The sequence below is a fragment of the Ovis aries genome, chromosome 6 (assembly GCF_016772045.2).
Source record: "Ovis aries strain OAR_USU_Benz2616 breed Rambouillet chromosome 6, ARS-UI_Ramb_v3.0, whole genome shotgun sequence".
In the NCBI taxonomy this organism is placed as follows: Eukaryota; Metazoa; Chordata; class Mammalia; order Artiodactyla; family Bovidae; genus Ovis; species Ovis aries.
In genome coordinates this window covers 23,012,781-23,030,357 of record NC_056059.1, presented here as the reverse complement: position 1 = coordinate 23,030,357, position 17,577 = coordinate 23,012,781, and the positions used below count along the sequence as shown (strand labels likewise).

The 17,577-nt window shown below is 38.6% G+C and overlaps 1 protein-coding gene across 3 annotated transcripts in view; it reads left to right on the top strand.

Moving 5' to 3' along the window:
* The window catches only part of BANK1 (B cell scaffold protein with ankyrin repeats 1), a 329,439-nt gene extending 316,862 nt beyond the window's left edge, over positions 1-12,577 (top strand). For 2 of the 3 annotated variants that reach the window (XM_027970855.3, XM_027970854.3), the window contains exons 14-17: positions 1,056-1,085; positions 2,098-2,153; positions 3,372-3,436; positions 11,481-12,577. In XM_027970855.3, the coding sequence (XP_027826656.2) occupies positions 1,056-1,085; positions 2,098-2,153; positions 3,372-3,431 (146 nt within the window). In that variant the 3' untranslated portion in view covers positions 3,432-3,436; positions 11,481-12,577. The remainder of the gene's footprint in view (positions 1-1,055; positions 1,086-2,097; positions 2,154-3,371; positions 3,437-11,480) is intronic. The other variant, XM_042251204.2, reaches the window with a different exon arrangement.
* Positions 12,578-17,577: the final 5,000 nt, after the last annotated feature.

The window sequence follows — 17,577 nt, the reverse complement described above, 5'->3', positions numbered from 1 at the left end:
AGATGGAAATTTATAGAAATTAAAATTACAATAAAACAAATGAAAAATTATCAGAAGAACTTATCAGCAGATTGAATATAGCAAAAGTAAGAGTTAATCAACTTAAAGACAGATCAGTAGAAATTATCCAATATGATGAAAAAGGAGATAAAGAAACTTAAAAATGAATGGAGCCTCAGAGACACATAGGACATAACACAGTCTAGCATGCATGTAGTCAGAGTCCCAGAGGAAAAACTAGTGCGTTTGGGCAAAACATTTTAAAATAAACAATGGTCAGATATTTTCCAAATTCAATGTAAACTACCTTCATACTGTTCCAAGAACTTAAAAAAAACTCCAGTTAGCCTGTTAAGCCAAACTATATTTGAGCGCTGGTAGTCAAGCTACTTCAAGTCAAGGTAAATTCTTGGTAGCAGCCAGAGAAAAAGACATATATCAAGAGAAAAGCATAAATGTATTCCATATTCACTAATTTCTTGTCAGAAACATGGAGGACTAAAGACGGTGCAATAATATCTTTGAAAGTGCTAAAATAAAAACAAATGACCACTTAGAATTGTATATCCAGGAAAAATAACCTTCAAAAATTTGTTGAAATTGAGACATTTTCAGACAATTGAAATCAGAGAATTCATAGACAGGAAAATTGCAATGTAAGAAATGCTAAAGAATGCGTTACAAGGTGTATGAATTGTACTGTATGTAATTATTTCTGAATAAGGTTATTTTTTAAAATACTTGAATAGCTCAGGCTAAAAGAATATCAAGGCTGAGTAGGAAGCTATTATTAAGCGTCAAATATATCTAAAATCGTGATAATGTGGGACAAACATCGGAAGGAAAAAAAGACATAGTTTCACACTTAGTGATACAAGTAATAAAAGACAGTTACATACTTAGTGGCCGGAGGTATTTTTTAAAATCAGACTGTGAAACTTCGTAGTCATCTCAAGACAAGAAGTAGTCAACCGATAAGAAGAAATGACCCTAAGATAAACATGGAGCAAAACTCAGTAGAATGTGCTTTTTTTTTTTTTTTTTTTGTCTTGTAGATAAGCTCACCATTGTGCACCATCCAAATGGTAAGTGGTGTTTATTAAAGAATTTAGGACTAAAACAAAGCCCAGAACAAACCAACTTTTGTATTAATGTAAACCTAATGTGATTAGGCTGGTCAGTGTAAAAACTCACAGAGATTTTATATTTATATGTAAGGCAATTTGATATCCAAAATAAATGTGAGGTGATTCTAGAACAGCAATGCTAGAGGCATTGTGATATGGTAAAAGAAGCATGCACTTTGAACTCTGACTTGGCTCTTCAAACTTAACTAGCTGTGACCTTTGACAAGTCACTTAAAGTCTTTACACCTCAGTTCCCTCATATGTAAAATAAAGATAAGAATTCTATCATGGGGAATTGCTATAATGACTGATGATGACTGATGCAAATGGTGCTAACTTAGTAAGTGGGAAATGTTGATAGAGGAAATGAACTTAGAATAAAACTTAATAGATGGAAGGGTTCACTTTAGTGTAATGAGAGAGAAATGTGTGCAGAAAGTGAGGAGGGCAGAGAGGAGCTGCAGGCCAGCTGGGGTGTTGTCTAAAGAGCTGTGAGCTCTGCCTCCAGCCTGAAGCGCAGCACTGACCGTGGGAAGTGCAGAAGCAGGAGAACAGAGGTGTGTGGCTGGACGGAAAGTCAGAAACTTATGATAGAAGCAGCAAGTGGCATGGGCCACGATGCAGGGGTAGGAGCAAACTTATAAAAAAGTGTGCTTTGCAGTTACCTGATCTTGGTAAATGGGGAAGAGAAGAAGGCAAAATCAAACGGAGGTTGTTATTCATGGTTTTGGATAGTTTCTGAGCTCATCAACTCCTCAATATGTGGGTATGAGAAATTAATACATACATATTAATACAATTAATACATAATTGCCAAGGATGCCTTTTCAGTATGCACATTTTCTCTCGTTCATGTTTTTTATCTTTACCCATATCCTACTCTTTGCATATATATTTTTTAAATGCTAAATAAAGGAATTACTAAATTTGTGAATGAATAAAGCGTTAGTAACAGCGTTTGTATTTCTAGGTAACGAAAGTGCCCACAGTGAAAGTATGTTACATAACATACCCTTTGGCAGTAAGGTGGGTTGTGTTTATCTTCATTTTTATAAAATACAAACAAAGAACTTATCTGTTGAGAAAGAACATGAAAGCCTTCTATCCTGACGATGTTTTGAAACATTCCAACAGATATGAACTAAATAGGTTACATAAGCATTTGTGTGCAAAATACATGAGCAGTAATTTTAAAAACATAACTGTTTGTGAAAAAGCAAAGAAAGAACTTAAAGGAGAAAGGCACTGAAGCTAACATGTGCACCAACGTGTACAGACCAAATAAATTGTAGAGAAGTTATAAACACATCTTCCTTAGCAAAAGGAATATGATGAGTCTATTTGAACCACAGTTTATACAATCCTTAAAATCTAGTTTTGGGAAAAAATATAATGTGAAAATATTGTTCATATAAATATGTGTTTCTTCACATTGTAGTGTTAACTGAAAGTAAATTGCTAATGAGAAGCTAAAAATAACCCTAAAGAAAGAAGGTGCAAATGGAAAAGCCAAGACCAGTTCAAGACAATATCCTTGATGTCCCGACCACACACTTTTCTTCATAAAAAATTGCGCTATTCCAATTGTCCATGTATGTGATGTAGGAAGTTTGCACTATTACCTGTTGTGTGGCAGCTGGATTTCTTGCTAAAATCCTGAATTAGGGCCCATTACAAACTAGTTATTGTTTACCAAATTTTGATAACCCTTTAAGTTCTCCCATCCTTCAATATATCATAACATACAAGTTATGTTAATACATTAACATAAAAGTCATTCACTCTTAAGAACTGCTTGAAGTAGTTCTTTGCATTTCTGGATCATTCTGTGGCCCACCAGTGAGCTATAGACCTAATGGGTCTGTAGCGCATAGACTCATGAGACCCATTTGACTGTCGCAGAATTGTGAGGTACCATCTAGCTTTATGAAAATACCTTTGTCAAGCAAAGTTCCTTCTACAAGATCTGAAGGAGTATTTTAAGAGCAAGCTTTTGGGTAAGAGGAAAATAATATAAATTCCCAACACTTATTCTCCCTCGAAAAGGAAATAAAATTTGAACTCAAGGACATTGACGTGGTCGAACTTGACAATGATTCTTTCCTTTTAAGATGGGGGACTATCATGCCAGTTGCCTCTACAAAGCTGTTCTCCCGTGACTGCGAAAAGCAGCTATGACTTTGTCATGTTTCTTTGTTCAGCCTTAAAATGGAGAAATGCTAATTCTGTGTATTTTTTCCTTAGCTTCCTGCTCGACCCCAGGTGGAAAAAGATTTTAGTTTCTGTTGCAGGAAAGATCACTAAAGATGGTAAAATATCAGCTATATATCAACCATATTTTTTATTTTTTATTTTTTATTTTTATTTTTTTAGTTTTTTATTTTTTAAATTTTAAAATCTTTAATTCTTACATGCATTCCCAAACATGAACCCCCCTCCCACCTCCCTCCCCATAACATCTCTCTGGGTCATCCCCATGCACCAGCCCCAAGCATGCTGTATCCTACGTCAGACATAGACTGGCGCTTCAATTCTTACATGATAGTATACATGTTAGAATGCCATTCTCCCAAATCATCCCACCCTCTCCCTCTCCCTCTGAGTCCAAAAGTCCGTTATACACATCTGTGTCTTTTTTCCTATCTTGCATACAGGGTCGTCATTGCCATCTTCCTAAATTCCATATATATGTGTTAGTATACTGTATTGGTGTTTTTCTTTCTGGCTTACTTCACTCTGTATAATCGGCTCCAGTTTCATCCATCTCATCAGAACTGATTCAAATGAATTCTTTTTAATGGCCGAGTAATACTCCATTGTGTATATGTACCACAGCTTTCTTATCCATTCATCTGCTGATGGACATCTAGGTTGTTTCCATGTCCTGGCTATTATAAACAGTGCTGTGATGAACATTGGGGTACATGTGTCTCTTTCCATTCTGGTTTCCTTGGTGTGTATGCCCAGCGGTGGGACTGCTGGGTCATAAGGTAGTTCTATTTGCAATTTTTTAAGGAATCTCCACACTGTTCTCCATAGTGGCTATACTAGTTTGCATTCCCACCAACAGTGTAGGAGGGGTCCCTTTTCTCCACACCCTCTCCAGCATTTATTGCTTGCAGATTTTTGGATCGCAGACATTCTGACTGGTGTGAAGTGGTACCTCATTGTGGTTTTGATTTGCATTTCTCTAATAATGAGTGATGTTGAGCATCTTTTCATGTGTTTGTTAGCCATCTGTATGTCTTCTTTGGAGAAATGTCTATTTAGTTCTTTGGCCCATTTTTTGATTGGGTTGTTTATTTTTCTGGAATTGAGCTGCAGAAGTTGCTTGTATATTTTTGAGATTAGTTGTTTGTCAGTTGCTTCATTTGCTATTATTTTCTCCCATTCAGAAGGCTGTCTTTTCACCTTGCTTATATTTTCCTTTGTTGTGCAGAAGCTTTTAATTTTAATTAGATCCCATTTGTTTATTTTTGCTTTTATTTCCAGCATTCTGGGAGGTGGATCATAGAGGATCCTGCTGTGATTTATGTCAGAGAGTGTTTTGCCTATGTTCTCCTCTAGGAGTTTTATAGTTTCTGGTCTTACATTTAGATCTTTAATACACTTTGAGTTTATTTTTGTGTGCGGTGTTAGAAAGTGATCTAGTTTCATTCTTTTACAAGTGGTTGACCAGTTTTCCCAGCACCACTTGTTAAAGAGATTGTCTTTACTCCATTGTATATACTTGCCACCTTTGTCAAAGATAAGGTGTCCATATGTGTGTGGATTTATCTCTGGGCTTTCTATTTTGTTCCATTGATCTATATGTCTGTCTTTGTGCCGGTACCATACTGTTTTGATGACTGTGGCTTTGTAGTAGAGCCTGAAGTCAGGCAAGTTGATTCCTCCAGTTCCATTCTTCTTTCTCAAGATTGCTTTGGCTATTCGAGGTTTTTTGTATTTCCATACAAATCTTGAAATTATTTGTTCTAGTTCTGTGAAAAATGTGGCTGGTAGCTTGATAGGGATTGCATTGAATTTGTAAATTGCTTTGGGTAGTATACTCATTTCCACTATATTCATTCTTCCTATCCATGAACATGGTATATTTCTCCATCTATTAGTGTCCTCTTTGATTTCTTTCATCAGTGTTTTATAGTTTTCTATATATAGGTCTTTAGTTTCTTTAGGTAGATATATTCCTAAGTATTTTATTCTTTTCGTTGCAATGGTGAATGGAATTGTTTCCTTAATTTCTTTTTCTACTTTCTCATTATTCGTGTATAGGAATGCAAGGGATTTCTGTGTGTTGATTTTATATCCTACAACTTTACTATATTCATTGATGAGCTCTAGTAATTTTCTGGTGGAGTCTTTAGGGTTTTCTATGTAGAGGATCATGTCATCTGCAAACAGTGAGAGCTTTACTTCTTCTTTTCCAATTTGGATTCCTTTTATTTCTTTTTCTGCTCTGATTGCTGTGGCCAAAACTTCCAGAACTATGTTGAATAGTAGCGGTGAAAGTGGGCACCCTTGTCTTGTTCCTGACTTTAGGGGAAATGCTTTCAATTTTTCACCATTGAGGATAATGCTTGCTGTGGGTTTGTCATAGATAGCTTTTATTATGTTGAGGTATGTTCCTTCTATTCCTGCTTTCTGGAGAGTTTTTATCATAAATGGATGTTGAATTTTGTCAAAGGCCTTCTCTGCATCTATTGAGATAATCATATGGTTTTTATTTTTCAATTTGTTAATGTGGTGAATTACATTGATTGATTTGTGGATATTGAAGAATCCTTGCATCCCTGGGATAAAGCCCACTTGGTCATGGTGTATGATCTTTTTAATGTGTTGTTGGATTCTGATTGCTAGAATTTTGTTGAGGATTTTTGCATCTATGTTCATCAGTGATATTGGCCTGTAGTTTTCTTTTTTTGTGACATCTTTGTCAGGTTTTGGTATTAGGGTAATGGTGGCCTCATAGAATGAGTTTGGAAGTTTACCTTCCTCTGCAATTTTCTGGAAGAGTTTGAGGAGGATAGGTGTTAGCTCTTCTCGAAATTTTTGGTAGAATTCAGCTGTGAAGCCGTCTGGACCTGGGCTTTTGTTTGCTGGAAGATTTCTGATTACAGTTTCAATTTCCGTGCTTGTGATGGGTCTGTTAAGATTTTCTATTTCTTCCTGGTTCAGTTTTGGAATATTGTACTTTTCTAAGAATTTGTCCATTTCTTCCACGTTGTCCATTTTATTGGCATACAACTGCTGATAGTAGTCTCTTATGATCCTTTGTATTTCTGTGTTGTCTGTTGTGCTCTCTCCATTTTCATTTCTAATTTTATTGATTTGATTTTTCTCTCTTTGTTTCTTGATGAGTCTGGCTAATGGTTTGTCAGTTTTATTTATCCTTTCAAAGAACCAGCTTTTGGCTTTGTTGATTTTTGCTATGGTCTTTTTTGTTTCTTTTGCATTTATTTCTGCCCTAATTTTTAAGATTTCTTTCCTTCTACTAACTCTGGGGTTCTCCAGTTCTTCCTTTTCTAGTTGCTTTAGTTGTAGAGTTAGGTTATTTATTTGACTTTTTTCTTGTTTCTTGAGGTATGCCTGTATTGCTATGAACTTTCCTCTTAGCACTGCTTTTATAGTGTCCCACAGGTTTTGGGTTGTTGTGTTTTCATTTTCATTAGTTTCTATGCATATTTTGATTTCTTTTTTGATTTCTTCTGTGATTTGTTGGTTATTCAGAAGTGTGTTGTTCAACCTCCATATGTTGGAATTTTTAATAGTTTTCCTCCTGTAATTGAGATCTAATCTTAATGCATTATGGTCAGAAAAGATGCTTGGAATGATTTCGATTTTTTTGAATTTATCAAGTTTAGATTTATGGCCCAGGATGTGATCTATCCTGGAGAAGGTTCCATAAGCATTTGAAAAAAAAGGTGAAATTCATTGTTTTGGGGTGAAATGTCCTATAGATATCAATTAGGTCTAACTGATCTAATGTATCATTTAAAGTTTGCGTTTCTTTGTTAATTTTCTGTTTAGTTGATCTGTCCATAGGTGTGAGTGGGGTATTAAAGTCTCCCACTATTATTGTGTTATTGTTGATTTCCCCTTTCATACTTGTTAGCATTTGTCTTACATATTGCGGTGCTCCTATATTGGGTGCATATATATTTATAATTGTTATATCTTCTTCTTGGATTGTCCCTTTGATCATTATGTAGTGGCCTTCTTTGTCTCTTTTCACAGCCTTTGTTTTAAAGTCTATTTTATCGGATATGAGTATTGCCACTCCTGCTTTCTTTTGGTCTCTATTTGCGTGGTATATCTTTTTCCAGCCCTTCACTTTCAGTCTGTATGTGTCCCTTGTTTTGAGGTGGGTCTCTTGTAAGCAGCATATAGAGGGGTCTTGTTTTTGTATCCATTCGGCCAGTCTTTGTCTTTTGGTTGGGGCGTTCAACCCATTTACGTTTAAGGTAATTATTGATATGTATGATCCCGTTACCATTTACTTTATTGTTTTGGGTTCGGGTTTATACACCCTTTTGTGTTTCCTGTCTAGAGAATATCCTTTAGAATTTGTTGGAGAGCTGGTTTGGTGGTGCTGAATTCTCTCAGCTTTTGCTTGTCTGTAAAGCTTTTGATTTCTCCTTCGTATTTGAATGAGATCCTTGCTGGGTACAGTAATCTGGGCTGTAGGTTATTGTCTTTCATCACTTTAAGTATGTCTTGCCATTCCCTTCTGGCCTGAAGAGTTTCTATTGAAAGATCAGCTATTATCCTTATGGGAATCCCCGTGTGTGTTATTTGTTGTTTTTCCCTTGCTGCTTTTAATATTTGTTCTTTGTGTTTGATCTTTGTTAATTTGATTAATATATGTCTTGGGGTGTTTTGCCTTGGGTTTATCCTATTTGGAACTCTCTGTGTTTCTTGGACTTGGGTGATTATTTCCTTCCCCATTTTAGGGAAGTTTTCAACTATTATCTCCTCAAGGATTTTCTCATGATCTTTCTTTCTGTCTTCTTCTTCTGGGACTCCTATAATTCGAATGTTGGAGCGTTTTGTATTGTCCTGGAGGTCTCTGAGATTGTCCTCGTTTCTTTTAATTCGTTTTTCTTGTTTCCTCTCTGATTCATTTATTTCTACCAATCTATCTTCTATTTCACTAATCCTGTCTTCTGCCTCCGTTATTCTACTATTTGTTGCCTCCAGAGTGTTTCTGATCTCATTTATTGCATTATTCATTATATTTTGACTCTTTTTTATTTCTTCTAGGTCCTTGTTAAACCTTTCTTGCATCTTCTCAATCCTTGTCTCTAGGCTGTTTATCTGTGATTCCATTTTGATTTCAAGATTTTGGATCATTTTCACTATCAATATTCGGAATTCCTTCTCCGGTAGATTCCCTACTTCTTCCTCTTTGGTTTGGTTTGGTGGGCAACTCTCCTGTTCCTTTACCTGCTGAGTATTCCTCTGTCTCTTCATCTTGGTTATATTGCTGCGTTTGGGGTGGCCTTTTTATATTCTGGTAATTTGTGGAGTTCTCTTTATTATGGAGCTTCCTCACTTTGGGTGGGGTTCTATCAGTGGCTTGTCAAGGTTTCCTGGTTAGGGAGGCTTGTGTTGGAGTTTTGGTGGGTGGAGCTGGGTTTCTTCTCTCTGGAGTGCAGTGGAGTGACCCGTAATGGGTTATGAGACATCAAAGGTTTTGGGATAATTTTGAGCTGCCTGTATATTGAAGCTCAGGGGAGTGTTCCTGTGTTGCTGGAGAATTTGCGTGGTATGTCTTGTTTTGGAACTTGTTGGCCCTTGGGTGGAGCTTGGTTTTGGTGTAGGTATGAAGGCATTTGATGAGCTCCTATTGCTTAATGTTCCCTGAATTCAAGAGTTCTCTAATGTTTTCAGGCTTTGGATTTAAGCCTCCTGCTTCTGGTTTTCAGTTTTATTTTTACAGTAGCCTCTAGACTTCTCCATCTATACAGCACTGATGATAAAACATCTAGGTTAAAGATGAAAAGTTTCTCCACATTGAGGGATATTCAGAGAGGTTCACTGCGTTACAAGGAGAAGAGAAGATGGAGGGGTAGTTAGAGGTAACTGGAATGAGATGCGGTGAGATCAAAAGAGGAGAGAGCAAGCTAGCCAGTAGTCACTTCCTTATGTGCTCTCTATAGTCTGGACCGCTCAGAGGTATTTACAGAGTTATACGGGGCAGAGAAGAGGGAGGAAGTAGACAGAGGTGGCCAGGAGGATAAGAGAGAGGAATGAGTAGGAGAGAGACAAATCCTGCCAGTAACCAGTTCCTTAGGTGTTCTCCACCGTCTGGAACACACAGAGATTCACAGAGTTGGATAGAGAAGAGATGGGGGAGAATAGAGACAGAGGCCACCTGGTGGAGAAAAAGGAGAGTCCAGAGGAGGAGAGAGTGATCAAGCCAGTAACCTTGCTCTCAGGTAAACTTGGGTAGTGAAGTTTGGGTTTTTAAATGTACAAAATTGACAACAAAAACCTAAGAGCAAAGATTAAAAATCTAGAGTAGAGGTTGGATTTTCAAAGATACAATATTAAAGAAAAGCAGAAGGAAAAAGGGAGAAAGAAAAAAAAAGAATTATTAAAAAACAAACAAACAAACAAACAAAAACAAAGAAAAAAAAAACACCAACAACCATCCAAAGACTATATATGGTGTTTGCCTTAAAAAAAAAAAAAAAAGTCTTTTTTTTTAAATAGTAATAATAGGTTATAGAAATAAAAATTAGAGGAGAAATAGAAGACTTAACAATTAAAAAAAAGTTTGAAAAAAAAAAAGAAAAAAGAAAAACAAAAAAGCAAAAAAAAAAAAAAAAGAATGATTTTTAAAATAGTCAAAAATATATCTGACCCTTCTCTGATGTTATGGGCCGTGTGGGATCACTTCCAAGGTGGTTCCCTCTGTTTAACTTCTTCTGTTTGCTGGTTTTTTAGGCTCACTAGTTCAGTCGCACTGTGGGGAGGGGGGATGCTGCAAACAAATAGCACCGTCGTGTGCACCCAGTATCTCAGCCCCGCTTGACCTGTCCTTTCTCGCTGCGCACAAACCGCTCCGGCTCTACGATGCTCAGCCGGGAACCGTCTGGGGCCGGCCCTAGGCTGCGTGCACTTCCCCGGTCCAAGCCGCTCAGGTTCGGCCCTCAGGCAGCCCTCAGAGGCACAAATGCGGCTGGGACTGCGCTTTGTGCCCTTCCCAGGTCCGAGTAGCTCAGGAGTTTGGCGAGCGCGATTGCCGCGGCTTGTCACCTTTTCCGCTGCTGCTGCTCAGCTTTCTGGGTGGACCGCTGGCGCACCCCCTGAGGCAGATTGTGACTGTCCAGCACCCCCAGAAGTCTTAGCAAAGGAGCCTGCTTGCAGTTAGGTAAGTAAAGTCTCTCCGGGTCTGCAATTGCCCCTTTCCAGTCCTTATGGCTCTGGCTGCCTGTCCCCGGCGGGGGATGGTCTGCACCCGGCTTTTTCCGTTCCGTCCTTTGTTCTGTGCTCGGTCCTGGCGGTGTCTTATGTTCGAGCTTTTCGTGTGGTAGCTATCCCACAGTCTGGTTTGCTAGCCCAAGTTAGATCGTTCTGGTTGCGCGTGGGGCGTTCCTGCCCGATTCTTGCAAAGCTCTGCAGCCCGAGCCTCCCGCGCGTCCCTGCCCTGCCCCCACTTCCCAATGGCGGATGCAGGCGTCTGTGCTGCTTTTCCACTGGGGGAGTTACGGTTGGGCTTGTAATCTGTTGGTTTTAATTATTTATCTATTTTTCTTTCCTGTTATGTTGTCCTCTGTGTTTCCAAGGCTCGCCACAGACTCGGCAGGGAGAGTGTTTCCTGGTGTTTGGAAACCTCTCTTCTTCAAATTCCCTTCCCAGGACGGGCTTCCCTTCCCGGGACGGAGCTCCCTCCCCACCTCCTTTGTCTCCTTACTTGTCTTTTATATTTTTTCCTACCTGTTTTTGAAGACAATGGTCTGCTTTTCTGGTTGCCTGATGTCCTCTGCCAGCCTACAGAAGTTGTTTTGTGGAGTTTGCTCGGCGTTGAAATGTTCTTTTGAGGAATTTGTGAGGGAGAAAGTGGTCTTCCCGTCCTATTCCTCCGCCATCTTTCCCTCTCTCCCCAACCATATTTTTTAGAAAACCTAAAGCAAGCTTATTAGGAACTTGAAAGATCATTTGTCTAACAAATGGAATACCTTAAATATTTCATTGTCTTCTCCTGAAAGGATAAACATATGTATTTTTCAAGCTAAAGGTGATTGTTCCATAGAAAGATTTATGTGTAGGGGTGATTTTATGCTAGCTAATCAATTTTAGTTGATGATCCATTACTCGCTAATACATGTCCTGTGATCTTATTTTCAGGTTATTATAATGAAACTCAAGAATCTGCAGACACTTTCTGGGTGAAGCAAGCTTGCATTTGGATTGCCTGCTGTCTTAGGATAAATCTATGCTATGAAAGCAGAAGCAAGTTTTGAGTTTCAGAATGTTATTGCCACACTTTATTGGCATTGTGCCTGCTTCAAATGAGTATATCAAGATTAAGTTTGAATGCTATAGAGCAGTTGCATTCTTTGAAAATTCTTGCATTTTACCTGACACTTTGCTTATGAAGCGGGTATTTCCCATTTTTAAAATTAAAAACAAGAGCAGAGAATTTAAATGCTCTGTAGCAAAGTTATTGGGCCTATTTAAGGGGCTAACCTTATAGTTTACTCCTCCTACACTGAGAATAAACATAAAAAAATACAAATTTGTTTTATACATATTGGCTTTTCCAGTGGATAATCTATTTTCTGAATTTCTCACGTTCAAAACCCTAATTGTTATTATCAGATCATGCTTACAACCACCTTCCATTTTTCAAGAGCCTGTTTGCATATAACCTTGAGAATATTATTTTTTTAACTTTCCATATCTCAGATTAGTATACATTTTCACAACCTATATTTTCTATTAAAAGGCCTACAATTTCATCAACCAAATTCTTAGAAGCAATTTATGAGCTTAAAATAGAATGCAGTTTCACCATTCTATGATTTCTGCCCACAGTTGCTACAAATAAAATGAATGTTTAAGGCTGTCTGACTTTTCAAAACAAATGTATGAAATTAACCTCTGAAGTCTTTTGCTTACTAGTTTACAGAGAGAAGTCCACCAAATTTTTTAAATAATTTTACTGTGTAGGGCTCATAAAATAAACACACAAATTATTTTTTTCTAGCTTCTAAACAGTGAGTGATAGGAATATCCAATATTGTAAAGTAATTAGCCTGCAATTAAAATAAATCAATTAATTTTAAAAATACATGCATACTATATATACTTAATACATACAATAATGGAAATTTTAAATACATGTAACCACCATTCCTAATGTGGTTTATAAGGGGAAAAAAATGCAATTCAATAAACAATTTAGGATTAAAAAAATAGTAATAAAGTGATTCTGCAAAACACTGCCTGTAAGTTTCTTGTGACCATTAACACTCTCAAACTCAAGTTTTAAAAAAGAATATAGTTGTTTGATCAATCCCTAATAGAAGGTGATTTTTGATTATGACATCTGGAAATTTGGTCCATAGTTTCACATTTAAATTTTCAAGAAATGGAATGCTCCCATTTGGTGCTTCAGGTGGTAAAGAATCTGCCTGCAATGTGGGAGACCTGGGTTCAATCCGTAGGTTCAGAAGATCCCCTGGAGAAGGGAACGGCTATCCACTCCAGTATTCTGACCTGGAGAATTCCAAGGACAGAGGAGCCTGGCAGGCTGCAGTCCATGGGTTCACAGTGAGTCGGACACGACTGAGCAACTTTCATTTTCATTTCTGTGGATTGTCCCACCCAAAGAGTCAGGAAAAGCAATAGGAAAATTGACTACTTTTCTGTAATTTTCTAAATCTGTAAAATTTAAGTGTGTCTATTATCTCTATTGGACTTCCCTGATAGCTCAGCAGGTGAAAAATCCTCCTGCAATGCTGGAGACACGGGCTCAATCCCTGGATTGGAGAGATCCCCTGGAGGAGGAAATGGCAACCCACTCCAGTATTCGTGCCTGGGAAATTCCATGGACAGAGGAGCCTGGTGGGCTACAGTCCATAGGGTCGCAAAGAGTTGGACGCAACTGAGTACTAACATGCTATGTATCTCTAACGTGAGAATTGCCATTCAGGCCTGTGACTACTGTGTACAGTTCTACTGTTGACTTTATTCTTATTAAAAATGTGAAATCCATTGACAGGTAAAATGGCAACTCTTCTAATTACAAAGGGCTTAGATCATTTCTTCAGTTCAGTTCAGTCGCTCAGTCGTGTCCGACTCTTTGCGACCCCATGAATCGCAGCACGCCAGGCCTCCCTGTCCATCACCAACTCCCGGAGTTCACTCAGACTCACGTCCATCGAGTCCGTGATGCCATCCAGCCATCTCATCCTCTGTCGTCCCCTTCTCCTCCTGCCCTCAATCCCTCCCAGCATCAGAGTCTTTTCCAAAGAGTCAACTCTTCGCATGAGGTGGCAAAAGTACTGGAGTTTCAGCTTTAGCATCATTCCTTCCAAAGAAATCCCAGGGTTGATCTCCTTCAGAATGGACTGGTTGGATCTCCTTGCAGACCAAGGGACTCTCAAGAGTCTTCTCCAACACCACAGTTCAAAATCATCAATTCTTCGGCGCTCAGCCTTCTTCACAGTCCAACTCTCACATCCATGCATGACCACAGGAAAATCCATAGCCTTGACTAGTCAGACCTTAGTCAGCAAAGTAATGTCTCTGCTTTTGAATATACTATCTAGGTTGGTCATAACTTTCCTTCCAAGGAGTAAGCGTCTTTTAATTTCATGGCTGCAGTCACCATCTGCAGTGATTTTGGAGCCCCCTAAAATAAAGTCTGACACTGCTTCCACTGTTCTTACCTGAGACTCTATTAAGGGTGGAAGTGGGAGTTAAAGCATGAATGTTATTCAGTCCTTTAACAGAAAGAAATCTAAAGTCAGGACCTGTAAGTCTACCTTCTGAACTGGGCTAATTTAGAATAAAATGATAGGGAAAATACCTTTAATCATCTCTTCCCTAGAGTTCTGTCCCTTGAAATTTTTTGACTTTGTCATCACAAAGAAAGGGAGAAAAAGAAACCTAAAAATAACTGAGGTCCCCACTATGCCTCCTAAGCCACGGCTCCTGCCCTGCTTCACCTGTTGGGGCTTCCCAAGTGGCATTTGTGGTCAAGAATCCACCTACCAGTGCAGAAGACACAAGAGACTCGGGTTCAATCCCTAGGTTGGGAAGATCCCCTGGAGGAGGAAGTGGCAACAACTCCAGTATTCCTGCCCGGAAAATTCTATGGACAGAGGAGCCTGGCGGGCTGCAGTCCATACAATCACAAAAGTTGCACACACCTGAGCACAGAGGGCAGAAGAGAGTTTAGAATCGGGATCAGAAAGGAGTTCACAACACGCCTATTGCATGGAAGGAAGAGATGAAAAGTGGAAAAATGCCAAAGCAGAGGAAGGGTAATCCAAATTTAGGAATGATCCTGACTGAATATATCCAGAAGGAGGCTGCTGCTTTTTTTGTGTGTGTGTGGCTGCACAGGCTCTTCATTGGCACATGGTCTTCCCTAGTTGTGACGTGCAGCCTTAGTAGCCCTGAAGCATATGTGATCTTAGTTCCTTACCTGGGGATCCAACCCACGTCCCCAGCTTTGGAAGGTGGATTCTTAACCACTGGATCACCAGGGAAGTTCCAGGGGCTATATTTATAATTTCTGGGCTTTCTCCCTAACATACAGAATACTCTCCATCAAATCTGAGCCACATTACAGAAGCTTTTTTAGTGGTGGAAGAGATCAAATGTCAAGATCTGGACTAGAAGACTAGGAAGGTATGAACTTTCCTTGGCGATTTCAGGCATTTGTTTTAAGAGCCCTAGTCACTACCAGGAAGGGAAGACCTGTATGGGAAATCTGATGATTTTGTGCCGATTCTGGAAGCCTGAGCAATCTGTGTAGGTAACATACCCTAGCTTTCCCATCGTCCCTTCCTCAGTTTGGATTCATTCCTAAGCCGTTGCACTTAACATACACAAGAACTACCCCCCTCCCCTTATTCGACTCCAACTTCTAGAGAAATTTGGATTGGAATTAAATGTTATCATAAGAATTTTACATTTAATATTCATTTATTTTCTTCTTAATTTTCCAGTTTAAAAAAGCATCATCCAGACAAGGGCTTCTCACATGAGGCATTTGGCAATATCTGGAGACATTTTTATTTCCTTGACTGTGGAGAAGATGCTCTTGGCATCTAGGGTGCTGAGACAATGAACCCTAATAAATATGTTATAATCCACAAGACAAAAAATTATCTAGAATATCAACAGTGCGAGATTGGGAAACTCTGATCTACACTCTAAAGTAAAATGGGATCAACACTTAAAAGAATGTTGTTAAAAGTAAAAACAGTTAATTTTATATGGAATTTTCTAGAAGTGGAACCCCCCATGATAGTATAAATCAATGTTTTTATTTTGAAGTACATATGGCATAACTTGAATGGACCATTAAAAACTCAAAAAAATGGATGACTCTAATACATTTTCATAAATCAAACAGAGTATTCTACCAGTGGAGACTCCAGTTTTTAGAAAATAAGGCTGTTCTCGGTATTGTTCTAATGAATATGATCTTGTACCTTGAGTCATGATTATATCTTATTCGTGCTCTTAAGTATTTGCTCACCTGAGTTCCTTCTTATAATGCTCAGGAGGTCTGATTTTAATAACTTGGACTTCCCTGAATTTTTATGCTTAGAAAAGAATATTGCTTTTCTAAATTGGTAAATATTTAAAAAAGTGGTCTGCTCCTGAACCTAAGCTAGTAGCTCTCAGCCAATTAACACAGGGCTGATAGGAGACCCCAGATGCTGTCTTTCTGTAACTGTACCTGCCAACCATATTTGTTGGCCTGCCTTGTTTTGTGGGGCTGACATTTAAGGCAAGGACTGCCACACAAAAAAACACTTGGAACTTCTCCAGTGGTTCAACGGTTAGGACTCCCCACTTCCGCTGCTCAGGGCACGGGTTCAACCCCTCGTCAGGGAGATCCTGGAGATCTCACAAGCTGCGCAGTGGAGCCAATAAATAAATAGGCCTCAAGTTTATAAATTACAGCATATAATTTCCTCAATATTCTCACCTTCAAAATGTAAATTCTTACATAATTTCATAGGTATTAAATGACTTCTTGTACTTACATGCATTCAAAAGTGTGAGCTTTAGGACTGATCTAGTTTTCATATAGCCTCAGCTATATCCCAGCTATGTAAACGATGCCAGTTTTTCAGTTTCCCAGGGCCCTATTTAATCATTAGTAAAGTGGGGTTATCAATACCAACATCAGCACAGGTGGTTTGAGAATTAAAAGTAAAAAAAATAAAAATTTATCATCCAAAGAAGACACTTTTAATGGTAAAATGAAGTATTGCTAGTGATTATGATTTTTAAAAAGCAGGCATAAACTTGGACTACCTTCAGCAAAAGCTGAGATATATCATCACTCTTCTTAAATGAGATGTAGATGCTTAGTACATTTTTGGTTCCAAATGAATTCTCAGTGAAGATAGCTGGCAAAAGATAATCCTTTTTGAAATGTGAATACAGTGTGATACACTAGGCTAACTTGTTGTCTGACTGGCTCTTAGGCACAGGATTATAGCATATGATTCAAATCCATATCATTATCTAGAAAACCAATGATTAAAAAAATATTGACTGATCATCTGGATCACCCATAACCCTCAGCAGCCTCAAGTAGAAAGTCTATCAGTGGTGCGGTACTGTGGTACAGTACTGTATTTTCCAAACTGTGTTACCAGGAACTCATGAATATTCAATTAAAAGGGTTTCTATGATCCAGTGAGGTGGGAAAGTGCTATGCATTTTTGTCTCTTTTAGAAGAGCATATTAGACATCCAAGTATTGAAGACTAATCCTGCAATAAAGAAATCCATACAGTTTGAAAAACACTGGCTTACAGTTTATGTATACATAAGCTGGTCTCATTTTCCACTTAATGGGAGAAGGAAAACTGGCTGAAAGATGCTTGCTGTAATATGCTGAGATGGAGTCTGAAACCAGGGTTCAATGAGAAACTGAAGATCAGTGATTATCAAGATCAATCAGCGATGTTTGCCATGGAGAATGGTGGGGGATGGTAAGAGTTGTGAGTATATACATGAGACTTATTTGGCACTCAGTATTTGCACTTGGTTGGCAAAAAGCTACTTCCTTGGTGGCTCAGATGGTAAAGAATCTACCTGCAATGCAGGAGACCTGGATTGGGAAGATTCCCTGGAGAAGGAGCGGCTGCCCACTCCTGGAGTATACTTGACTGGAGAATTTCACGGAAAGGAGCCTGGCGGGCTACAGTCCATGGGGTTGCAAAGAGTCAGATGCACTGAGTGCC